Below are 27865 nucleotides of genomic sequence, written 5' to 3' on the forward strand. Positions count from 1 at the left end.
TAATTATTTCCATGCTTTTTTTTAAGTAATTATTCATCTTTCAATTATTAATCTGCTTATTTTTGGAAAAAAGAGTCATAGTGTAGGTTTTCTTTTGTGACTATATTCTTTGGTTTAATATTATGAATGTGAGAAACATCCATGTTGATATACATAGCTGTAGCCTGTTCATTAATATTGTTCTTTAATATTCCATTTAAGAGTATGGCACATTTATTTATCCATTCTTCTATTAACAAATACTTGTATTATTCCTAATTTCTAAAAATTGCAAAGTATGCTAATAGGAACATTTTTGTACAGGTCTTCTGGTACAAAATGTTTTTTCCTATCTCAACAATACTAGATGAGTTATTTTCTTATATTTTGTAATTGCATCTATTTAATAAAATGGAGATATGAGTAATTGTTATTAAATCTAGGGTTCTAGCTCTCCCCCCCCCCCCCTCCCGGCCAAGATGTCTGACATGGAGGATGATTTCATGTGCGATGATGAGGAGGACTACGACTTGGAATACTCTGAAGATAGTAACTCCGAACCAAATGTGGATTTGGAAAATCAGTACTATAATTCCAAAGCGCTAAAAGAAGATGACCCAAAAGCAGCATTAAGCAGTTTTCAAAAGGTGTTGGAACTTGAAGGTGAAAAAGGAGAATGGGGATTTAAAGCACTGAAGCAAATGATTAAGATTAACTTCAAGTTGACAAACTTTCCAGAAATGATGAATAGATATAAGCAACTATTGACCTATATTCGGAGTGCAGTCACGAGAAATTATTCTGAAAAATCCATTAATTCTATTCTTGATTATATCTCCACTACTAAACAGATGGATTTACTGCAGGAATTCTATGAAACAACACTGGAAGCTTTGAAAGATGCTAAGAATGATAGACTGTGGTTTAAGACAAACACAAAGCTTGGGAAATTATATTTAGAACGAGAAGAATATGGAAAGCTTCAAAAAATTTTACGCCAGTTACATCAGTCTTGCCAGACTGATGATGGAGAGGATGACCTGAAAAAAGGTACACAGTTATTAGAAATATATGCTTTGGAAATTCAAATGTACACGGCACAGAAGAATAACAAAAAACTTAAAGCTCTCTATGAGCAGTCGCTTCACATCAAGTCCGCCATCCCTCATCCACTGATCATGGGAGTCATCAGAGAATGTGGTGGTAAAATGCACTTGAGAGAAGGTGAATTTGAAAAGGCACACACTGATTTTTTTGAAGCCTTCAAGAATTATGACGAATCGGGAAGTCCAAGACGAACCACTTGCTTAAAATATTTGGTGTTAGCAAATATGCTAATGAAATCGGGAATAAATCCATTTGACTCACAAGAGGCCAAACCATACAAAAATGACCCAGAAATCCTAGCAATGACGAATTTAGTAAGTGCCTATCAGAATAATGACATCACTGAATTTGAAAAGATTCTGAAAACAAATCACAGCAACATCATGGATGATCCTTTCATTAGGGAACACATTGAAGAGCTTTTGCGAAACATCAGAACACAAGTGCTCATAAAATTAATTAAGCCCCATGAGGAGGAGTCAAGATGGCGGAGAAGTAGCAAGCTGAGACTGCTTCAGCTAGCCGGAGATCAGCTAGATAGCTTATCTAAAGATTGCAAACACCTGAAAATCCATCGGCAGATCGAAGAGAAGAAGAACAGCAATTCTGGAAACAGAAAAACAACCACTTTCTGAAAGGTAGGACCGGCGGAGAAGTGAATCCAAAGCGACGGGAAGATAGACCCCGGGGGGAGGGGCCGGCTCCCGGCAAGCGGCGGAGCAACCGCGCACAAAATCAGGACTTTTAAAAGTCTGTTCCGCGGAGGGACATCGCTCCAGAGGCTAAACCGGAGCGAAGCCCACGCGGGGTCAGCGTGGCCTCAGGTCCCGCAGGGTCACAGAAGGATCGGGGGTGTCTGAGTGTCGCAGAGCTTGCGGGTATTGGAACGGGAAAGCCGGCTACAGAGACAGAGCCGACAGTAAGCTCGCAGCTCCGTGTTACCTTGAACCGGTCGCAGGCTCGGTGAGCTCGGAGCGCGGCCGGAGGTCAGGCAGACGGGAGTAACTGGGCGCTGTTCTCTGAGGGCGCACTGAGGAGTGGGGCCCTGGGCTCTCGGCTCCTCCGGGCCGGAGACCAGGAGGCCGCCATTTGTATTCCCGTCCTCTGGAACTCTACGGAAAGCGCTCAGGGAACAAAAGCTCCTGAAAGCAAACCCGAGCGGATTACTCACCCCGGCCCCGGGTAAGGGCGGTGTAATTCCGCCTGGGGCAAAGACACTTGAAAATCACTACAACAGGCCCCTCCCCCAGAAGATCAACAAGAAATCCAGCCGAGACCAAGCTCACCTACCAAGGAGTGCGGTTTCAATACCAAGGAGAGCAGCAGAATTCCAGAGGAGGAGAAAGCCAAGCACGGAACTCATGGCTTTTTTCCTGTGATTTTTTTTAGTCTTGCAGTTAATTTAATTTTTTCTTTTTCATTTTTTTTTTTTTTTCTCGCCTTCGGGTAAAATTTTTTTTTTTTTTAACTGTTACCTTTTTCTTTTTTAACGATTTTTTACTAGTTTATCTAATATATATATATTTTTTTTTACATTTTTCTTAGGTGTTTTCTTTTTTAAAAAAAAAATTCTTTTCTTTTTTTTTTTTTTTTTTTTTTTCTTTTTTCTTTCTTCCTTTTTGAACCTCTTTTTATCCCCTTTCTCCCCACTCACGATTTTGGATCTCTTCTAATTTGGCTAAAGCATATTTTCCTGGGGTTGTTGCCACCCTTTTAGTATTTTACTTGCCCCTTCATTTACTCTTATCTGGACAAAATGACAAGACGTAAAAATTCACCACAAAAAAAAGAACAAGAGGCAGTACCGAAGGCTAGGGACCTAATCAATACAGACATCGGTAATATGTCAGATCTAGAGTTCAGAATGACAATTCTCAAGGTTCTAGCCGGGCTCGAAAAAGGCATGGAAGATATTAGAGAAACCCTCTCGAGAGATATAAAAGCCCTTTCTGGAGAAATAAAAGAACTAAAATCTAACCAAGTTGAAATCAAAAAAGCTATTAATGAGGTGCAATCAAAAATGGAGGCTCTCACTGCTAGGATAAATGAGGCAGAAGAAAGAATTAGTGATATAGAAGACCAAATGACAGAGAATAAAGAAGCTGATCAAAAGAGGGACAAACAGCTACTGGACCACGAGGGGAGAATTCGAGAAATAAGTGACACCATAAGACGAAACAACATTAGAATAATTGGGATTCCAGAAGAAGAAGAAAGTGAGAGGGGAGCAGAAGGTATACTGGAGAGAATTATTGGGGAGAATTTCCCCAATATGGCAAAGGGAACAAGCATCAAAATTCAGGAGGTTCAGAGAATGCCCCTCAAAATAAATAAGAATAGGCCCACACCCCGTCACATAATAGTAAAATTTACAAGTCTCAATGACAAAGAGAAAATCCTGAAAGCAGCCCGGGAAAAGAAGTCTGTAACATACAATGGTAAAAATATTAGATTGGCAGCTGACTTATCCACAGAGACCTGGCAGGCCAGAAAGAGCTGGCATGATATTTTCAGAGCACTAAACGAGAAAAACATGCAGCCAAGAATACTATATCCAGCTAGGCTATCATTGAAAATAGAAGGAGAGATTAAAAGCTTCCAGGACAAACAACAACTGAAAGAATTTGCAAATACCAAACCAGCTCTACAGGAAATATTGAAAGGGGTCCTCTAAGCAAAGAGAGAGCCTACAAGTGGTAGATCAGAAAGGAACAGAGACCATATACAGTAACAGTCACCTTACAGGCAATACAATGGCACTAAATTCATATCTCTCAATAGTTACCCTGAATGTGAATGGGCTAAATGCCCCTGTCAAAAGACACAGGGTATCAGAATGGATAAAAAAACAAAACCCATCTATATGTTGCCTCCAAGAAACACATTTTAAGCCCGAAGACACCTCCAGATTTAAAGTGAGGGGGTGGAAAAGAATTTACCATGCTAATGGACATCAGAAGAAAGCAGGAGTGGCAATCCTTATATCAGATCAATTAGATTTTAAGCCAAAGACTGTAATAAGAGATGAGGAAGGACACTATATCATACTCAAAGGGTCTGTCCAACAAGAAGATTTAACAATTTTAAATATCTATGCCCCCAACGTGGGAGCAGCCAACTATATAAACCAATTAATAACAAAATCAAAGAAACACATAAACAACAATACAATAATAGTAGGGGACTTTAATATTCCCCTCACTGAAATGGACAGGTCATCCAAGCAAAAGATCAGCAAGGAAATAAAGGCCTTAAATGACACACTGGACCAGATGGACATCACAGATATATTCAGAATATTTCATCCCAAAGCAACAGAATACACATTCTTCTCTAGTGCACATGGTACATTCTCCAGAATAGATCACATCCTCGGTCCTAAATCAGGACTCAACCGGTATCAAAAGATTGGGATCATTCCCTGCATATTTTCAGACCACAATGCTCTAAAGCTAGAACTCAACCACAAAAGGAAGTTTGGAAAGAACCCAAATACATGGAGACTAAACAGTATCCTTCTAAAGAATGAATGGGTCAACCGGGAAATTAAAGAAGAATTGAAAAAAATCATGGAAACAAATGATAATGAAAATACAACGGTTCAAAATCTGTGGGACACAACAAAGGCAGTCCTGAGAGGAAAATATATAGCGGTACAAGCCTTTCTCAAGAAACAAGAAAGGTCTCAGGTACACAACCTAACCCTACACCTAAAGGAGCTGGAGAAGGAACAAGAAAGAAACCCTAAGCCCAGCAGGAGAAGAGAAATCATAAAGATCAGAGCAGAAATCAATGAAATAGAAACCAAAAAAACAATAGAACAAATCAACGAAACTAGGAGCTGGTTCTTTGAAAGAATTAATAAAATTGATAAACCCCTGGCCCGACTTATCCAAAAGAAAAGAGAAAGGACCCAAATAAATAAAATCATGAATGAAAGAGGAGAGATCACAACTAACACCAAGGAAATACAAACTATTATAAGAACATACTATGAGCAACTCTACGGCAATAAATTTGACAATCTGGAAGAAATGGATGCATTCCTAGAAACATATAAACTACCACAACTGAACCATGAAGAAATAGAAAGCCTGAACAGACCCATAACCAGTAAGGAGATTGAAACAGTCATTAAAAATCTCCAAACAAACAAAAGCCCAGGGCCAGACGGCTTCCCGGGGGAATTCTACCAAACATTTAAAGAAGAACTAATTCCTATTCTCCTGAAACTGTTCCAAAAAATAGAAATGGAAGGAAAACTTCCAAACTCATTTTATGAGGCCAGCATCACCTTGATCCCAAAACCAGACAAGGATCCCACCAAAAAAGAGAGCTATAGACCGATATCCTTGATGAACACAGATGCGAAAATACTCAACAAAATACTAGCCAATCGGATTCAACAGTACATTAAAAAGATTATTCACCACGACCAAGTGGGATTTATTCCAGGGCTGCAAGGTTGGTTCAACATCCGCAAATCAGTCAATGTGATACAACACATCAATAAAAGTAAGAACAAGAACCATATGATACTCTCAATAGATGCTGAAAAAGCATTTGACAAAGTACAACATCCCTTCCTGATCAAAACTCTTCAAAGTGTAGGGATAGAGGGCACATACCTCAATATCATCAAAGCCATCTATGAAAAACCCACCGCAAATATCATTCTCAATGGAGAAAAACTGAAAGCTTTTCCGCTAAGGTCAGGAACACGGCAGGGATGTCCATTATCACCACTGCTATTCAACATCGTACTAGAGGTCCTAGCCTCAGCAATCAGACAACAAAAGGAAATTAAAGGCATCCAAATCGGCAAAGAAGAAGTCAAATTATCACTCTTCGCAGATGATATGATACTATATGTGGAAAACCCAAAAGACTCCACTCCAAAACTGCTAGAACTTATACAGGAATTCAGTAAAGTGTCAGGATATAAAATCAATGCACAGAAATCAGTTGCATTTCTCTACACCAACAGCAAGACAGAAGAAAGAGATATTAAGGAGTCAATCCCATTTACAATTGCATCCAAAACCATAAGATACCTAGGAATAAACCTAACCAAAGAGACACAGAATCTATACTCAGAAAACTATAAAGTACTCATGAAAGAAATTGAGGAAGACACAAAGAAATGGAAAAATGTTCCATGCTCCTGGATTGGAAGAATAAATATTGTGAAAATGTCTATGCTACCTAAAGCAATCTACACATTTAATGCAATTCCTATCAAAGTACCATCCATCTTTTTCAAAGAAATGGAACAAATAATTCTAAAATTTATATGGAACCAGAAAAGACCTCGAATAGCCAAAGGGATATTGAAAAAGAAAGCCAACGTTGGTGGCATCACAATTCCGGACTTCAAGCTCTATTACAAAGCTGTCATCATCAAGACAGCATGGTACTGGCACAAAAACAGACACATAGATCAATGGAACAGAATAGAGAGCCCAGAAATAGACCCTCAACTCTATGGTCAACTAATCTTCGACAAAGCAGGAAAGAATGTCCAATGGAAAAAAGACAGCCTTTTCAATAAATGGTGCTGGGAAAATTGGACAGCCACATGCAGAAAAATGAAATTGGACCATTTCCTTACACCACACACAAAAATAGACTCAAAATGGATGAAGGACCTCAATGTACGAAAGGAATCCATCAAAATCCTTGAGGAGAACACGGGCAGCAACCTCTTCGACCTCTGCCGCAGCAACATCTTCCTAGGAACAACGCAAAAGGCAAGGGAAGCAAGGGAAAAAATGAACTACTGGGATTTCATCAAGATCAAAAGCTTTTGCACAGCAAAGGAAACAGTTAACAAAATCAAAAGACAACTGACAGAATGGGAGAAGATATTTGCAAACGACATATCAGATAAAGGACTAGTGTCCAGAATCTATAAAGAACTTAGCAAACTCAACACCCAAAGAACAAATAATCCAATCAAGAAATGGGCAGAAGACATGAACAGACATTTCTGCAAAGAAGACATCCAGATGGCCAACAGACACATGAAAAAGTGCTCCATATCACTTGGCATCAGGGAAATACAAATCAAAACCACAATGAGATATCACCTCACACCAGTCAGAATGGCTAAAATCAACAAGTCAGGAAATGACAGATGCTGGCGAGGATGCGGAGAAAGGGGAACCCTCCTACACTGTTGGTGGGAATGCAAGCTGGTGCAGCCACTCTGGAAAACAGCATGGAGGTTCCTCAAAATGTTGAAAATAGAACTGCCCTATGACCCAGCAATTGCACTATTGGGTATTTACCCTAAAGATACAAATGTAGTGATCCAAAGGGACACATGCACCCGAATGTTTATAGCAGCAATGTCCACAATAGCCAAACTATGGAAAGAACCTAGATGTCCATCAACAGATGAATGGATCAAGAAGATGTGGTATATATACACAATGGAATACTATGCAGCCATCAAAAGAAATGAAATCTTGCCATTTGCAACAACATGGATGGAACTAGAGCGTATCATGCTTAGCGAAATAAGTCAAGCAGAGAAAGACAACTATCATATGATCTCCCTGATATGAGGAAGTGGTGATGCAACATGGAGGCTTAAGTGGGTAGAAGAATAAATGAAACAAGATGGGATTGGGAGGGAGACAAACCATAAGTGACTCTTAATCTCACAAAACAAACTGAGGGTTGCCGGGGGGAGGGGGTTGGGGAGAAGGGGGTGGGATTATGGACATTGGGGAGGGTATGTGATTTGGTGAGTGCTGTGAAGTGTGTAAACCTGGTGATTCACAGACCTGGGGATAAAAATATATGTATATAAAAAATATATGTTTATAAAAAATAAAAAATAAAAAAAAATAATAATAATAAAATAAAAAAAAAAAAAAAAAAATTAATTAAGCCTTACACAAGAATACATATTCCTTTTATTTCTAAGGAGTTAAACATAGATGTAGCTGATGTGGAGAGCTTGCTGGTGCAGTGCATATTGGATAACACTATTCATGGCCGAATTGATCAAGTCAACCAACTCCTTGAATTGGATCATCAGAAGAGGGGTGGTGCCCGATATACTGCATTAGATAAATGGACCAACCAACTAAATTCTCTCAACCAGGCTGTAGTCAGTAAACTGGCTTAACAGAGAACAAGCTTTCACAGACGTACTTAATGCAACAGTGCAGAGATGTAATCCTTAAAAGAACTGGGAATGGCAAAACTACTGTCGGTTGATGTGTCCTGAAAATTATTGGAGTTATGGCAGAAGTGCTTTTTTTGATCAACTGGTTTGTGTTTTGCTGCTGCATTTATCCCAAGAAAAAACAGCTTTAATCTCCAGAAGAAAACCAAAATGCCATGGGATTTATGCTGTATTGACATCTTGCCCTAAATATACAACATCATAGTAATTTGTCATGGGCAACATGACCAGAGAGAAGATTTTTGTCATGATTTTAAATACACTGACATGTTACTGTTGGTTAAATTTAAACATGTTTTACCTGCAGAAATTCTCTCACAAATAACCTGCAATAACTTGAAATGCATACCCTTTTGAACACTTCCTTTTCTCATGTATAAATTAAAATGTTTGCTGCATTTTGCAAAATGTCAATTCTCCAAAAATGTGTCCGTATATTTCTGTACCTGCAGTGTAGTAAAGGTTTAGATGAAACCCCATAATTATAGTGGCATACTGTCACTTAGGTTTCAAGCAGCAAAATAAACAGTGCAGCTCAGAAATTGTAAAAAAAAAAAAATAAATAAATAAATAAATAAATAAATAAATAAATCTAGGGTTCTAGCTAATTACGATAACCATAAAATTCTTATGATGCTAAATCTAGTGTTATTTATGCTATTCTTTTCAAAATAATAATAGTAGTGGTGTTATATGTAACATTTCTTGAATTTTCTCATCAAATGTCACTTTTAAGCATAGATGATCTGTGCTTTGGTCATATGTAAATTTTTCCACTCAGAAAATGGAAACCTAACTCCTTAATAAATTAAATGAAGAGCACTGTTAGTTTCCACCTATGAGATATTATTATAAGTTACTGTTATTAAGCAGCAATATACTTGGCCCGAGAAAACCATATACATAAAAAGTAGAACTCTACTTCCCTAGCAGCATACATTTCACTACTAAAAGCCCAATATTTATTAATACCTACAGCAATAAAGATGATAATAGAGTCTACATTTGTTTATGCGTCCAAGACAAGACAGAAAAAATGTGTATTAGCTTGAGAACATGTTTTTTTCCTAGACTGAAATTCTTAGTAAATCAAAGTATATTTACATTTCCAGAAATCTTTGTAGCATGATAGCAAAATCATATTTCATGTATTCTACCTCTAATTTCAAGTATTCTACCTCTAATTCTACCTCTAATCTACCTTATTTACATACTTTGAAAAAAAGCCTTGAAATGGGATCATAAGGCAGAGTTGAATCTTCAGCTAAAATGTACAGATCCCTATGTAAAATATGCATCCTTGGCTTTGTTTCCAGGACATATGAGCACATTCTCCTAATTGCAATTTTAGATTTATATTTTACTTAAACAATTACACTATAAAGTATAGACCTTCAACCTGCAACACAGTGGGTCAATCTAAAAAATAAATTTTTCTATATAACCCTATCTCTATCTTAAAAGTTTTTTAACAACAACAAAAATTTAACATTTAATGCCATCTCCTATTTTTTACCACAAAATTGTGCTCATATACCTAAATTAAACAAAAATTAGACTGTATTATCTATGGCAAATCTTACGTACTATGTTATTGTAAACTGCTTTATCAGTCTTCACAAAACAAACAATAACTACCCTCTAAAATGAGTAACTAAGTCAGATCTTTCTCTCTTGCCCTCTGTATGCCTGGGATGCTTGAACAGAACTGAATTTGAGGCTTCCAACAAACACTGTACCGCTAATGATTTCCTTGGTTATGCCCCTCTTCTCCATATGTAGCTATGACTTATCGAAGAATTTTATGGGTTAGGGTGAAGTCCCCAAAACATGCCTGATAAATGGAAGGAGGAGAAACTGGTTCTGCTGTTTCTTAGACTCCATATAAAAAGAGGGTCCCATCTATGAAATTGATTTCCATTTCAAGATTATTGATACTGACCTTCAAAGGTAATTACTATAGAGGAAATGTGTCTTAGTCATCCTGTTCATCTTATATCACTTTCCTTGTAGCTCTTCCTTTCTAGTTCACCTACCATAATACTGCCTTTCTTTTATTCAGTTTCCATCCTTTCTGTGAAAATGGCTAGTCTGTATTTAATTTGGAGCTGTAGGAAATTTTGCTATGGATCTCTGACAGTTCAAACAATTTAACAGACTTTAATTTAAATAGAGCAAGAGTTGATTCACAGAGGCTCTGGAATTTTTGAAAACTATATGAAATTACTCTGTACTACCACTAAGTGGTGGAAAATGTATGAAAAACTGGCCTAAACTACTTCTGGCTGCCTTCCACTGCCTGGTAAATTAGCCCATAGTCATCAATGAGTGTGAGCCATAATACCAGGTTCATCTTTCTCTATTTTCTAAATAAATAAGTAAATAAGTCCCGCAGGCAGATAGGAAGGACACTACCTGCAAAGCCGTCGTCGAAAACATCAGAAGCTGGCATAACACGTCCATTTTAACGGAAATGGGTTCTTTATTATTTAATCAGGACGGCTTCTGGGCGATTCATGAACCACTTATTGAATCACCGAGTTTAAGAAATCTGAAAAAAAATATTGGGAGTTGGTAAACACCATCTCCTGATTGATCAATAGCACCTAGTGTTTCAGAAAGACACAAGAGACTTTATTCTATTGGCATTTAAAGGCCATGGAATTGTTTTCAGTTGAACGTAATGAATAGTGAATCTCTATAAGTCATATAAAGCTCATTGTTAGAATCTACCATCATCTTGAGCCTTTACAGTAACTAAGTAAAGAAAGGTATGCATTTTGTTGGCTGGGCTGCAGTTCCTAAACAATTCATCTTTCAAGATTTCTTTTTCTTAAGAAGAGAAACTAAAATAAAATGTTATGAGTCATTTTGAGCCAACTATAAAACATAAATGTAACCTCAATCCCTGATCAAAATATCATTGGATTTTTAAAAATATCACACATAGCTGCTAAAGCAATTAAGTCAACTGTATTAATAAAAAGGAACAAAGAAATTCAAGAAAGTTACTATTATGTCTTTGTGCTCCAGTGAACTGACCTGTTTAAAGGGCCCTGTGCTTTAAAAAAAACTTATTGCTTGGTCAGATTATAATCAGAGTTGTTTAGTTTATTATTAAAAAGGGGAAAAAAGCCAACTTTCCCCAAATCTCTACCCATTGTCTTTCATATCTATCTTTTACTAATGGTTTTAACTGTGTGAGCATTCCCATGAGGATGTAAAACGGAAATATTTTTATAAAATACAGAACAAATAAGCCCTTTAGAACCCTGTCAACACTAATCATGCTTACATACAAAATGCAAAGAGGCAATAAGGTTTAAATAATGCTTTTGGGATTAATTCTTTTAATTAATTAATTCTTTTAATTAATTCTCTTTATTCAATGGAACACTTTATTGCAACCAGTAATAATTTTATATCTCCCACCAAATCTGTGGTGATTTCTTAACAATACTTTACCAGTAATTTAGGGATTCCCTTTCCAAGTATTTTAACAACCTTAATATAGTTTATCAAGGCAGGGTCTGGCAAGACCTCAAAACTGGTCTTTGTATAGATATACAAAGATGGTCCTAGCAAATAGGCTGTGCAAAATAAACAGGATAGGGGAGAAAGAAAATTGGTACTTGGAAAAAACAAAAACAAAAACAAAGAAAAAAATGAGAAGAGAAGTCTTCAAAAATGCACAAGAATACTCAGCATATTATACAGTTTGTCTTTCTGGTGATAGACACTAAGATTCCATTATAAAAACATGAGCCAAGTCAAAGGAGAAATTCCAGATCTGGCTTGACTTCTGGGGAAAAAAGATCTTCAACAATGTTTAAAATTTAGGTAATATGATCTCATTAAAAACATCTTGGAAAATGATAATGCTAGTGCTTTGTGTTAAAAACCACTGAAAGATGTCAAATTTTCTGTGGTCTATTTTTATAGCCTTCAACCCAGCTTTGGCACTAGGCAAGTACAGTGTTATAATTACCTATTGCTAACATTAAAAAATTTTTTAGGTTATAGCATAATTATTCTGAGGAACTACTCTCTGATATGAATTTCCAATTCCTTCTATTTCATTATTACATTAATTAATTCAAAAAAGCCATTTAAACATTTATTTTTTGATCTCTGATTGATGAAACCATTGTGCTAAGTAATTTAAAATATATTTTTTAGGTTTTAAAAAATACATAATTTTAAGTTTTCAGAAGTTTCAGCTAATAGCAGATATGAACCAAAACTTTAATAAATAATATTACTTTATATAACTTATCTGAGTTTTTAAAGTTTTAGGCCCTAGTCATATAAATGTGAACTATGAATACAGTTTTTAAAAAGAATCTCTGTAGTTCATGTGTGCTTTTTCTATGATTCACTTTTTCACAGAGTATTTACTCTCTTCTCCCCAAGAAAACAATGGCACAAAACAGTTGGAAGTAATGATAGAGCAATAAGGCTTAAAGCCTCTATATTATTTAAAATAATATTTACCATTTAATGTTTGTCTACTATGTTTCATATACATTACAACATTGTACATAATTTATATATATTTATATATTATATATTTATAAATTATGTACAATGTACACTATGTACAAGTTATATACAAATTATGTACATAATTGTACAATTATGTGCAATACTATACACACACACACACATATATATGTACATATAAAACAACCCGAAGATGTATGTATTATTACCTAACTCATTTAACAAGTGAGGTCATGAAGATTATGAAAGGTTAAGTAACATTCTCATGGTCACACAGTTAGAAAGTGAGACCTAAGTCTATGAGTTTCTAAAGTCCAAACCTAAAGTCCTATGCAGGTGAGATGTGAAAGAATACCTGCTTTCATAACATAGTTATACCTCAGCTAATTTATTTATTTCATGTTTAAGTAACCAGACTTTTAGATTATACATTAAAAGATCAGCAAAGAAGTTCTCAAACTGCAGAAAAGATGAGTCACATAATAAATATTCAAAGACAAATTTTCATTTTCTCATTTTCATTTACTGGGTGTTTGGTTTTTTGTTGTTGTTGTTTTTTACTGTTAGATACTCTAGCATTCCTTAAAAAAAAAAGACCTCAATTTTTTCAAAAACAAAATGAAATATATAATCACTGAATTAAAGTTTGGCTGCTCTATTAAACTGTATAAATCTAAATTCTTTCTGGCATTGTTTCCCATTTATTAAACATTTCTGACACTCACATCACCAACCCCACTTACTGCCTTGCTCCAGTTTCTTTAATCTACCAAGTTCTGTTTGAGCATGAAGGAAAAAATTTGCCACAACGATATATTAAAGTATTTTGGGAACAGCCTGAAATATCACCCTATAAAAGTTACTCATTATGCAGTTTGAAGAACTACATATTAGGCTTCTACCAATGGCTTACTTCTGGAGCAATTCATCATCACTCTCAAGAGATTACTTACTCTAGAAAGCTGGTGATATAGTCTCGACTGCAGGCAGACCAGGAAAAAGGATTGGTATTTGCAGTAATGTGAGCTGCCATAAGTTTTGCTGCTTCATGACCTTTCGTCCCACAAGAATTTCCAATTCCATCATGGTTCATACCAAAACTGTTTTAACAAGGAAGAAACATAAAAAACATAAAAGAAAGAAATAGAAAAAAAAATTTTTAAATGGACCCCCAATATATCCTTATTTCCTTATTTCATCATTTGTTAGCTTATCAACATATACCTTCTATCAATATCCTCTAAGGAAATACAGGATTCAAGTTAAGGAGACTACTGAATAATTCTCTGATACAACTTATTTTTAAATCTCTTTAACTGATCATATACTTCTAAAAATGTTAACTTACATGATATGATCTTTCCTTGGACAGATAGGGAACATATATTGATTCTCACTTTATAGGTATGAAAAACTGAGATTTAGCAAAGACAAATGACCTATTAAAGATCATACAGTTAGTAAGTGTTAGTAGAACCTGCCTTTTAACATCCTAGAGTTCATGCTACCTCACTATGCTGAATCTAAAAGAGAATTATAAAAAGATAGTTATAATCCACTGAGTTCTATGTTAAAGGTCAAATGTAAAAATCATTTTTCTTATTAATATAGTGAAGGAGAATTCAAGATATATGCAATTTATGTTTGTATTATATGTGTGTTTTCAAAACACCTTTTGAAAAATCTTAATATATTTAAGGATTATGATTATAGAGTTTTTCTTTACTTCAGTTTCCCTTCATTAGTCAAACTTTGCCATTCCCCCCCCCATTTCTTATAGCCATGCCTAATGCTATTATCAATGTAATATAAAAACATATATCAATGATAAATCATAAATTTTTTCTATTAAATAGGATGTGAATGGAATAAATGTTAGTCTTTCTCCACAGATAGCTAAAAGCTCTCGCTATTAGTGAAAAAATAAAGCTATGTATCCATTGTAACATCCTAATAAATATACCATGATATGCGTCCAAGGAAATAAGTAATTTGTATGACAAGAATATAAAATAGATGAGAACAGTTGCTAGAGAAAAAACTGGAAAGGTAGTTGAGAACAGAGAATTACAATAAATAAAAGTATTTAAATATTAATTTTGGCAGTGCAGAAACATTGAAGATTTCTGAGCAAGAGCAACTTAAGGTTTCAGAGTAGGAGAATATGGAAGTGATCTGTATTTTAGACAGGTCATCATAGTAATTCTATGGTGGAGACATTGGAGTGAGAAGAGAATGCAGGCAGGAAAAGCAGATGGAAGATCATTACCAAGTGAGAAACGATGTAGGTCTGAATAGAGCACTGGAGAGGTGGGATTAGATTTGAGACATGTTTAGAAAGCTGAATGAACTGATCTCCATAAATATAATATAAAAGAGCCATAATAAAGACATATCATATGTGGGGCAAGGAGAAGAAACTAGTAATTCACATGGAGGAATGAACATAAGCAAAGGAAGAGAAATCCCAAAGAGTGTATATCCAGAGCCCTAAATTAAAACACCAAGTAACCTGCCAAAATAACCAAAAAATAAATACACCAGTATTTGGTCTTCTTGTTCGACATCAACACACTGCAATAAGTCTCTTTGAATGATATTCTAGAAGCACGATGGTGGAGTTTAAGTTTATAGAAGTAGATAGAATTCTGTCAAAACAATCAACTGCAGTGTTACACAAAAAAGTTCCATAATGTAAATTTATAATTCAACAAACAATATTCTATACTTCTCTCAAAGGTTGATATTATCTTGTGAATACTACTATGATTCTTTTCAAATAATGATAGCTTAAAAAAATTATTTCTTTTTGGCAGCAGCCTTATACATATTCCTGAATCTTTTAAAGATAGGTATAGGCAGACACAGATGGCTTTAAGAAAATTATTGTCGGGCACCTGGGTGGCTCAGTTGGTTAAGCGACTACCTTCAGCTCAGGTCATGATCCTGGAGTCCCGGGATCGAGACATCAGGCTCCCTGCTCTGCCGGGAGTCTGCTCCTCCTGCCGACCTCTCTCCTCTTGTGAAACGTGCTCTCTCTCTCTCTTATTCTCTCTCTCCCTCGCAAATAAATAAATAAAATCTTTTAAAAAATATCCTTATTAAGGGGCGCCTGGGTGGCTCAGTGGATTAAGCCACTGCCTTCGGCTCAGGCCATGATCTCGGTGTCCTGGGATCGAGCCCCACATCGGGCCCTCTGCTCAGCAGGGAGCCTGCTTCCCCCTCTGTCTCTGTCTGCCTCTCTGCCTACTTGTGATCTCTCTCTCTGTCAAATAAAATCTTTTTAAAAATATATCCTTATTAAAAGAAAATTATTTTCAAGATCTCCAACTTCCTTATGTATTCTTTTCTAAAAAAAAAAAAAAAGCCAAGTTTCTCCTTTTTATATTTTATTTCTCCTATAAAAGAAGTACTTATCCTTTGCCCATCTATAATTTTACAATAGTTCATTGCCTTGGGGTCTAAAAATGTGGGTGTCAAGAGGGACATTCTGAACCATTTTTATCAGTGTTGAGAAAGAGTGATTTTAATGATTGACTAACATGTAGTGTCTTGTTTTCATCAAGTTTATAAGAGGATATAAACAAATTAACAATTGACAGGTTGTTAAAATTTTTTTTTGATGCTAGATCACCATTGGTTATGTTCTGACAAATAATTCAAAAGGAGTTCAAAGAACTGAGTGATATTTCTACAGTAAACTCTTTTCATCAATTTCTGTGAACAAATTTTCTCAGCTTTTAAAGCTATAAAAACAAATTTAAAGAGTCAAATTGATGCTGAAATTTTGCCTCATCCTAGAAAGAGGGACAAATACAGCAATTGAAAATATATAACTATATATTTTCTATAAAATAGAAATTTATATTTGAATTATTTACTATAGAAATTCTATAAAATTCTATAAAATTTTACTTTTAGATTTTACTATTTATTAAAATATATAATATGCATATGTTTCTCTGATCAATAATTGGTTAACAATGGTTGTAATGTTATGAATGTACAATCCAGAGAACATTTTTTCTTCTATTACCACAGGAAATTCTGTGAATTAATTGCAACTTATATACATTTTTGGGATAAAGATGTAATTAAAATACTTTTAAATATAAAAATATTTTAAAAATATATTAAGAAATACTGAAATGTACATCAGGATAGTATTCTGGTTGGGAAAGAACAAGCAGATATATGGAGTTAAAAGAGTTAAAAAATGATGTAAATTTTGACTATAAAACAAGAACCCGGGGCACCTGGGTGGCTTAGTAGGTTAAGCCTCTGCCTTCAGCTCAGGTCATGATCTCAGGGTCCTGGGATCAAGCCCCACATCGGGCTCTCTGCTCAGCAGGGAACCTGCTTCCCTCTTTCTCTCTGCCTACTTGTGATCTTTCTCTTTCATTCTGTCAAATAAATAAATAAATCTTCAAAAAAACCCCAAGAACCTGTTCACATATTTTTTAAATGCATACCGAAAGTTACCAAGTTGTTGTAGCATTTAGATTCAACTGATATATTTAAAAGAAGTATATAAAATTTTATTTTTTTACATGCTAATATTGATAGTGCTCTAGAAATTCTATCCTTTGCATTTAAAATGTTAAGATTGTGTCACTTGTGACAACATGGGTGGACCTAGAGGATATTACGCTAAATGAAGTCAGACTAAGAAAGATAAAAACCATATGATTTCACTTATATGTGGAATCTAAAAAACAAATGAAGAGACAAACAAAAAGCAGAATCAAACCTGTAAGTACAAAGAACAAAGTGATGGTTGCCAGGGAGGTAGGGGTATGGGCAAAATGAGTAATGGGGAGTGGGAAATTAAAAAAAAAATTTTTTTTAATATAATAAAATAAAATAAAGATAGGTTCCCTCCTGAGGAAAGTCTATCTCAGTGAAGAGTTGGTAAAAAGGGAAAATCATTTGTGATCAGAAAAATAAACAAGAGTCCACTTTAAAACCACCATACTGACAAATATTAGAATGTTATCAAGAACTAAGAATTGACATAGTGGTATAAAGAAACTGGTATAGAGAAATTGGGACCTTAGTGCACAATAGTTGTACTATGGTTAGGTCAGCTGTTCTGGAGAGCAATTCAGCAGGTCTTCATCAGATTAAATAGGCAGATATTTTATGACCCAACAATTCAATTATTGGATATGTATCCCAGGAATATACCACAAAGGAACACATATAAGGATGTTCATGAAAGAGTTATTTATGACAGCAAGCTGTTAAAGATAATCTAGGTGTCTGTCACTGGGGAATGGCATATGTATATTATGGGATACTAAGCAGAAATTGGAAGCAGCAAAACAAGACAGATGTCTACATATAAATATGGGTGGATCTTAAAAATACTGAAAAAATTAAGAAAGAAAAAGATCTATAGTATTATATCATATCAGTATATAAGCAAAAATTACATAACAAATAACAGATAACAAAGAAAGACCAAGGAACTGTTTCAGATTAAAGACTAAATAAAAATAACTAAATGCAATAGAAACTAGATTGCAGGGGAAAGTACAAAAAACACCTCTCGGACAACTGAAATTTGAATACAGACTGCATATTTGATAGTAGTATATCAGTGTTAAATTTTCTAGTTTAATAATTATACTGTGCTATAGAAGACATTATTTTTTCACAAATACTGAAATATTTAGGGATAAGGCACATGTCTACAACTTGCTGTCAAATAGTTGAGAAAAAATATGTATACACATATAGAAAGAGAGATGTAAAGCAAATGTTGCAAAATATGAACTATATTTGAATCTGAGTAAAGGACACATGGGTAATCCTACCTCTACATCCATTCTTCTGTAAACTTGGAATTATTTTAAACTGAAAATTTGTATTCATTAAAAAATAAATACATACATATACAAACAATCTGTGCTATTTCACAAGGACACATATGGATTCAAATATACATATTAAATTCAAAAAAAAAAAAAGAAAGTGGAGTGGGAAATGGGATTATAGAAACAAATTCATTATTCACATATATTAAGTAAGAAGGGCCCTTGGTGGGACTGATAATGATGTTGCACCAAGAACTAAGGATACATTGATAAATTCCAGACAGATAGGCAGTAAAGGAATAGGTTGACTAATGTAAAATAAACTCAACTCTCTGCTCTTTAGTTTCACAAATGATAATTTAAAAAAGAATGAGAGCAAGAATAAAAGAGTTTGGTGACATGGGGCACACCCCCATGAGTGAACAATGGTAACAAGACAACACCTCCATGGTTGGTTTTATGTGTTCATTAAAATAGTTCAGATTACATAAAGGTAAATATTTTCTTTTGAGGAGGGTTTTATGAACAGAGATTAAGAGAGAGATAGAGGCAGAGACACAGAGAGAGACTGACAGATTGGGAAACAGTTTCCCTTGGGCCTCTTGTGATTCTTCACATATTGCTGGGTATTTCAAGTCTGCAAACCTTATGCTTTAACCAGGCCATTTCACAGGATAACTTTGAAAAATGAGGCAACATTCCCCCTGTACAAAAAGCAGGTTTACTTATTACTTGCTCTAAAATTGGTGATCTCCCCAAGCTCAATGTTTCTCAGTTATGATCCAAACCCACTGTGTATGAAGCATTCATCTAGGCTATAGTGGTGTTGCCCCTATAGGATTTGGGGTCAAAAGAAATCAAATAAATATGCTGATGCTTATGCTGTTTACTGTGCTGTAAGTAATAAAATCCTTCATCTCTGACCCAGGAATTTCATGTCTTCTGCTAGCATCCATTTGACAGTCGTAGGCTAACTTACCAGCTTATAAGTAGGGTAAAATTAAATCTCAAATCCAATGAGAGATAAGATTGTAGTTGATGAGGATAACATTACTCAATTATTCAAAGCTAAGTAATTCTGAAAGCAAATTACTTCAAATTAGTATTAGTTTTTTAAAAACTGGGGTGCCCGGGAGGCTCAGTCAGTTGGATATCTGCCTTTGGCTCAGGTCAGGATCACAGGGTCCTGGGATTGAGTCTTGCATTGGGCTTCCTGCTCAGTGGAGAGCCTATTTCTCTCTCCTGCTCCCTCTGCTTATGTACTTTCTATAAAATAAATAAATAAAATCTTAAAAAAAATTTTTTTTAAAGCTGAAGCCCAAATTCTCAATAATCTCTATTAAAACAAAGTAGGATTTTTCTTTTGTTTTCTTCATAGGAGGTATATTGAATTTTAAAGATCTCATCTAAATCTCCGAATAGATATAAGAAAAAGACCAGAAATTTCCTTTCTCATGTCTTATTATTTCTGTTCCTATCTCAAAAGTTTAAAGAACACATCTTATTTTTACACTGTTAAGGAAAGTTTTCTCCCTTTTTCTCTAAGATCCCACCTAAAAGCAGTAAGGAAAATAAGAAAAAGAAACAAAAATTCTGCTTTTAATAAAATGTAGAAAACCTCTAAAACCATAACCCACAACATTAAAATGAGTGTGGAAGGATGACTGAATTCAGAAAAATCAAAGATGAATGTAGCAATACACAGAGAGAGGATAACAATAACTGAAGATCTAACATAAAGACGCAAAGCATATTTCACCAAGTTATGTGCAACAATCTAGGGGGTAAAATGAACAATACCTTCTTGTGAACAACTGGAGTAAGAGTGCAAACTGTTGGAATATACACCCTTGTTCTAGATGTCAGAAGAAGGGGGGTCTGGCCTTATGTATATTGGAGCCACACAAATCACATTTGCAGGAAGTAATCTGTCAGTAAGGAAAGGTAAAAAAGATTCTCTCTTGCTAATAGTTTTATAAAGGAATACAGTATAAAAGAACTTGAATCTCATACACTACTCTACATTACTAATAGATTCCTGATAAGAAAATAGCTCTGGCCCCTACCCATCATAGCCTTCTACAAATAGTTCATCCAGAAAATTCTAACCCATTCAAAGATGTGAATCAAAAGGAACAAGAAGAATATCTACAGACATATTAAATAAATAAATAAATGATCAGAACAGAAAAACACAGAAGGACACTTAGCAGAAAAAAATGTTGGGACAGGGAAGATAAAAACTAGACACATATTAATTTAAACAAACTTAATGAAGTTATCATTTTATAAAAACAAGAATTTAATGCAGAGATAAAGCAATCAGGGAAGATAAGGCCACACAGGGGATGAAAAGATGAACAATCTGAAGAAATAATTTGGGGGAGGAAATAAAACTATCACAGGAAAAAGGCCATGCTGAAGTAGCAAGAAATAAAGTTAGGCAACTGCTAAAAGCATTTCTCACAGGAGTGACAAAGCAGACAAAATGAAAACTGACAAAGTTTAAAAGGGTTAAAATAAAGAAATCCAACATATATATCATTGTTGCCCCCCCAGAAAAGAGCCAAAATATTAAAACAGAAATAAAAGTGATTATTAAAAATTCAAGAAAACTTTTGAGAAAAAAAATGTCTAAAATCGAATCAAAAGTGAAATATTTAATGTCTTAGGAAAAACTGACACAGAATGAGTTCACACAGAGCCACAGTTTAGTTACCTTATTGGACTTCAAAATTAAGATATATTTTGGGCAACTGGGGCAAAAGAACAAATTGCCTATAATGGTAAAACAATCAGATTACCCTCAGATTTCGCCATGGTGACATTTAACACCACCTCGCCACAGAGTAATGACTACCAAGAATCTTGGACTCAACCAAACTGAGTATAAAAGTCATTCTGAACAAAAATCAAGGAATAGAGGTCTCACAAATCATCCTTAAAAAACTGCTACAAGATAAACCTCAGCTTCATTTAAAAATAACATAAAAATTTAATGGCTTATTGACACTATTTGAGTATTGACACTCTTTGGGCAATGCATCCAACACAAATGGAATTTGTAATGAGTCTAATTAACTCTCTTGTCATATTTTCTAATGATATTTTTATTTGTTATTTTGTTCTGTGAGTTTAATTTCAGCATCACATATATATGATATGATATATTATATCATACATACTTATGAATCAAATGTATTAACATTTTTAAAAATAAATATAAAGAAACATCCACATTATCCTTACTAAATTTAAGAAGTAAAATGTTTTAGAAGAAAAATTTGCTTCTTGTGTTCACCTTCATAATCATGTCCTTCTTTTCCTCTAAGAGAGAGCCTATCCTGGCTACTGTGATAATCATTCCCTACAACATCTCTAAACAACATATGTTAATTTTGCCTCGTTTTCAAATCTATAGAACTGAAATCACACTGTAGATATCCTTTTATAACTTGGTTCTTTCATTCAACAATGTCTTTAGAGAATGTCATCTCTGCTGAGCTAACTGTACGTCATTCATTTTCATTTACAGATTTCGATTGTAAAAGTACTATTTAATTATTGATTCTAAGATGATAATTTAGGATGGTTCTTATTATGGACAGTGCTGCTATGAGCATTCCTAAATACATCCCCTGGTCATGTATGTAAGTGTCTCTTCAGAATAGTTTTTAAACTTTTAGTCTGAGGATCTTTTACATTCGTAAAGATATTAGAGACCCCAAAGATCTTTTGTTTATGATGTTAAATGGAGTGATACTTATCATTGTCAAAATTTAAAACGAGAACATAAATAACTATTTTACTTAAAAATATCTTACTAAACAAGAATTTCAAAGAAAACCATAGTGTTGTTTAATTACATTTTCATTAATCTCTTTAGTGTCTAAGATACTAAAAAATAGCTGGGTTCTAGCGAGGAATCAAGACGGTAGAGGAGTAGCAGGCTGAGATGACATCAGGTCACAGGAGTTCAGCTAGATTGTAATCAAACCATTCCGAACAGCTACAAACCCAACAGGAGACTGAAGAGAAGAAGAGCAGCAATTCTAGAAACAGAAAATCAACCACTTTCTCTAAGGTAGGATGTGCAGAGAAGTGAATCCAAAGTGAAGGGAAGATAGACCATGGGGGGTGGGGCCTGGTCCTGAAGAATGGTGGAGCAGCAGCAGAACACAAAATCCGAACTTTTAGAAGTCTGCTCCACTGAGGCATATCACTCCGGAGAATAAGCGGGGGTGGAGCCTTTGTGGGGACAGTATGGTCTCAGGTCCTGCAGTGTCACAGAAGGATCGGGGGTGTCTGAGTGTAGCAAAGCCCCCAGGTATTGGAGCAGGGAAGCCAGCTACAAAGACAGAGCCAAGGAGTAAGCTCTCAACTCAGGGTTACCTGAAACTGTGATCCACAGCACAGCCAGACCACTGCTCTTTGAGCAGGGACCCCACAAGTGGCAGACCCAGGGAGACCCACCTCCCTCGCCAAAGAGCAGAGCGGCAGGAGTCTGCTGGGTTTGGATACTCCAAATGGGGCTGTGTACCAGAAATGCTTGGTCACAGGCTGGGTGAGCTCAGAACGTGGCCAGAGAAAGGAGAGACAGGAGTGATTGACTGCTTTTCCCCAAGGGCGCACTGAGGAGTGTGGCCCTGAGGTCTCGGCCCCCCGGGCCAGAGATTGGGAGGCCGCCATTTTCATTCCTGTCTTCCAGAGCTCTACAGAAAGCATTCAGGGAACAAAATCTCTCAAGAGCAAATGTGAGCAGATTACTTAGCCCAGCCCCTGGCAAGGGCAGCACAATTCTGGCTTGGGCAAAGACATTTGAGAATCACAACAACAGGCCCCTCCCCCAAAAGATCAGCAAGCACATCCAGCCAAGACCAAACTTACTGATCAAGGAAAACAGCAGAATTCCAGAAGAAGGGAAAGCAACCTGAGCAAATTCTCTCTTCTTTTTCTTTCTTTTTCCAACCAACTTATCGAATCAATTCCTTTTTCAGATTTTTTTAAAATTTTCATCTTTATAGTCATATTCCATCCCTTCATTGTGTTTACCCTTATTTTGTGTATGTCTGTGTACATATATATATATTTTTTTCTTTCTTTAAAATTTTGTGAGTTAGCTGCTTCTAAGAGACCAAACTACACCCAAAATCAAGAGGGTGGCTCTGTTCTATTCACCAGCCTAATACATATTATACATTTTTTTAATATAAAAATTTTTTTAAAAATTTCTTTTTACTCCCTTTTTTCTCCCCCTGATTTGGGGTCTCTTCTGATTTGGTTAGTGTACATATCAGTGGGGTCCTTGGCACCCATTTAGTATTTTATTCTCTCATTCATATATTCTTTTTTTTTTCATTCATATATTCTTATATGGATAAAATGACAAGGCGGAAATCTCACCACACACGCACACAAAAAGAACAAGAAGCAGTACCGAAGGCTAGGGACCTAATAAATATGAACACTGGTAATATGTCAAATCTAGAGTTCAGAATGATGATTCTCAAGGTGCTATCTGGGCTGAAAAATGGTATGGAAGATAATAGAAAAACCCTGTCTGGAGAAATAAAAGCCCTTTCTGGAGAAATAAAAGAACTAAAATCTAACCAAGCTGAAATCAAAAAAGTTATTAATGAGGTGCAATAGAAAATGAAGGCTCTTTCTGCTAGGATAAATGAGGCAGAAGAGAGAATTAGTGATATAGAAGACCAAATGATGGAGAATAAAGGAGCTGAGCAAAAGAGAGACAAACAACTACTGGACCACGAGGGGGCATTTTGAAAGATAGTGATACCATAAGACGAAACAATATGAGAATAATTGGGATTCCAGAAGAAGAAGAAAGAGAGAGGGGCAGAAAGTATATTGGAGCCAATTATGTAGAGAATTTCCCTAATATGGCAAAGGGAACAAGCATCAAAATCCAGGAGGTGCAGAGAAACCCCCTCCAAATCAATAAAAATAGTCCACACCCCACCAACTAATAGTAAAACTTACAAGTCTCAGTGACAAAGAGAAAATCCTTTCAGCTCGGGATAGCCCTGGACAAAAAGTCTGTAACATACAATGGTAAAAATATTAGATTGACAGCAGACTTGTCCACAGAGAACTGGCAGGCCAGAAAGAACTGGCATGATATATTCAGAGCATTAAATGAGAAAAACATGCAGCCAAGAATACTATATCCAGCCAGGCTATCAATGAAAACAGAAGGAGAGATAAAAAGCTTCCAGGAAAAACAAAAACTAAAAGAATTTGCAAACACCGAACCACCCCTACAGGAAATACTGAAAGGGGTCCTCTAAGCAAGGAGAGAGCCTAAAAATAACAGATCAGAAAGGAACAGAGACAATATACAGTAACAGTCACCTTACAGGCAATACGATGGCCCAAAATTCATGTCTTCCAATAGTTACTCTGAATGAAAATGGGCTAAATGCCCCAATCAAAAGACATAGTGTATCAGAATGGATAAAAAAACAAGACCCATCAATATGCTTTTGCAAGAGACTTGTTTTAGAGACAAAGATGCCTCCAGATTTAAAGTGAGGGGCTGGAAAACCACTTACAAATCTAATGGACATCAAAAAACAGCTGGGGTGGGAATCCTTATATCAAACACATTAGATTTTAAACCAAAGACTATAATAAGAGATGAGGAATGGCATTATATCATATTTAAAGGGTCTATCCAACAGTAAGATCTAACAATTTTAAATATTTATGTCCTTAAGATGGGAGCAGCCAATTATATAACCAACTAATAACAAAATCAAATAGACACATCCACAATAATATAATAATAGTTGGGGACTTTAACACCCCTGTCATTGAAATGGACAAATCATCCAAGCAAAATATCAATGAGGAAATAGACTTTAAATGACACACTGACATCACAGATATATTTAGAACATCCCATCCCAAAGCAACAGAATACACATTCTTCTCTAGTGCACATAGAATATTCTCCAGAATAGATCACATTCTGAGTCATAAATTGGGTCTCAACTGGTACCAAAAGATTGGGATCATTCCCTGCATATTTTTTGGATCACAATGCTTTGAAACGAGCACTCACTCACAAGAGGAAAGTTGGAAAAAACTCAAATACATGGAGCCTAAAGTGCATTCTACTAAAGAATGAATGGGTCAACCAGGAAATTAAAGAAGAATGTAAAAAGTATGTCACAAAGAATAACAAAATAGAAGACAAAATACAAAGGTAAACCCCAAATAACAAGTTTACAAAACAAAACAAGACCCAGCACCGTGTTGGAATTTCTTTGCATAAGTTCCAGGATGCCCAGGACTACCAGGAAGAGATGATCCTGCTTTTAGGAGAGCTGGTTGGTTGTGCAGTGGTTAAAACCCAGGCCTCCTTTTCCTGGAGCAGTCATAATGGTAACAAATGAAAATTAAAACACAACAGTTCAAAATCTTTGGGACACCACAAAGGCTGTCCTAATAGGAAAGTATATAGCAACACAAACCTTTCTTAAGAAATAAGAAAGGTCTCAAATACACAACCTAACTCTATACGTAAGGGAGTGGGAGACAGAAGAGCAAATGAAGCCTAAAGCCAGTAGGAGAAGAGATATAATAAAGATCAGAGCAGAAATCAATGAAATAGAAACCAAAAGAACAGTAGAATAGATCAACAAAAACTAGGAGCTGGTTCTTTGAAAGAATTAAAAAGATTGATAAACCCTTGGCCAGACTTATCAAAAAAAGGGACAAAGGACCCAAATTAATAAAGTCATGAAAGAAAGAGGAGAGATCACAACCAATACCAAAGAAATACAAACAATTATAACATATTATGGGTAAGTATACACAGCAAATTTGACAATCAGGAAGAAATGGATGCATTCCTAGAGACATATAAACTACCAAAACTGAACTAGAAAGAAATAGAAAACCTGAACAGACCCATAACCAGTAAGGAAACTGAAGCAGTCATCAAAAATCTCCCACCAAACAAGAGCCCAGGGCCAGATGGATTCCCAGAGGAACTTAAAGAAGAATTAATACCTATTCTTCTGAAACTGTTTCAAAAAATAGAAATGGATGGAAAACTTCCAAACTCGTTTTATGAAGCCAACATTACCATGATCTCAAGATCAGAGAAAGACCGCATCAGAAAGGAGAACTATAAACCAATATACCTGATGAATATGGATGCAAAAATTCTCACCAGAATACTAGCCAATAGGATCCAACAGTACATTAAAAGGATTATTCACCACGACCAAGTGGGATTTATTCCTGGGCTGCAAGGTTGGTTCAACATCTCCAAATCAATCAATGTGATACAGTACACATTAGTAAAAGAAAGAACAAGAACCAGATGATACTCTCAATAGATGCAGAAAAAGCCTTTGATAAAGTACAGCATCCTTTCTTGATCACAACTCTTTAATGTGTAGGCACAGAGAATACATACCTCAATATCATCAAAGCCATCTATGAAAAACCCACAGCAAATATCATTCTCAAATGGAGAAAAACTGAGAGTTTTCCCCTAAGGTCAGGAACAGCAGGGATGTCCACTAACACCATTGCTATTCAACACAGTACTAGAAGTCCTAGCCTCAGCAATCAGAAAACAAAAAGAAATAAAAGGCATCCAAATTGGCAAAGAAGAAGTCAAACTCTCACTCTTTGCAGATGATATGATACTTTATGTGGACAACCCAAAGATTCCACTCCAAAACTGCTAGAACTCGTACAGGGATTCAGTAAATTCTCAGGATATAAAATCAATGCACAGAAATCATTTGCATTTCTATACACCAACACCAAGACAGAAGAAAGAGAAATTAAGGAGTCGATCCCATTTACAATTGCACCCTAAAACCATAACATACCTAGGAATAAACCTAACCAAAGAGGCAAAGAATCTATACTCAGAAAACTATAATGTACTCATGAAAGAAACTGAGGAAGACACAAAGAAATGGAAAAATGTTCCATGCTCATGGATTGGAAGAACAAATATTGTGAAAATGTCTATGCTACCTAAAGCGATCTACACATTTAATGTAATCCCTATCAATATACCATCAGTTTTTCTTTTTTCAAAGAAATGGAACAAATAATCCTAAAATGTATATGGAATCAGAAAAGACCTCGAATAGCCAGAGAAATGTTGAAAAAGAAAGCCACAGTGGCATCACAATTCCAGACATCAAGCTCTATTACAGATCTGTAATCATCAAGACAGCATGGTACTGGCACAAAAACAGACATATAG

At 35.5% G+C, this 27865-nt stretch overlaps 2 protein-coding genes across 5 annotated transcripts in view; one reads left to right on the forward strand and one right to left on the reverse strand.

The window, feature by feature from the left end:
- ADAMTS6 (ADAM metallopeptidase with thrombospondin type 1 motif 6) overlaps positions 1 to 27865 on the reverse strand; it is a 303174-nt gene that overhangs the window by 123726 nt on the left and 151583 nt on the right. For all 4 annotated transcript variants that reach the window (XR_009353976.1, XM_059175095.1, XM_059175096.1 and 1 more), the window contains one exon: positions 13741 to 13887. Coding sequence is in view for 3 of the 4 variants with exons in the window: in XM_059175095.1 (XP_059031078.1) it covers positions 13741 to 13887 (147 nt within the window). In the remaining variant the exon portion in view is untranslated. The remainder of the gene's footprint in view (positions 1 to 13740; positions 13888 to 27865) is intronic.
- Positions 445 to 8692, forward strand: LOC131832286 (COP9 signalosome complex subunit 2-like). Its single transcript, XM_059175097.1, has 2 exons — positions 445 to 1537; positions 7972 to 8692. The coding sequence occupies exons 1-2, from the start codon at positions 459 to 461 to the stop codon at positions 8222 to 8224; spliced, it is 1332 nt and encodes a 443-aa protein (XP_059031080.1). The 5' UTR covers positions 445 to 458; the 3' UTR covers positions 8225 to 8692.

The sequence above is a fragment of the Mustela lutreola genome, chromosome 5 (genome assembly GCF_030435805.1).
Source record: "Mustela lutreola isolate mMusLut2 chromosome 5, mMusLut2.pri, whole genome shotgun sequence".
NCBI classification, from domain to species: domain Eukaryota; kingdom Metazoa; phylum Chordata; class Mammalia; order Carnivora; family Mustelidae; genus Mustela; species Mustela lutreola.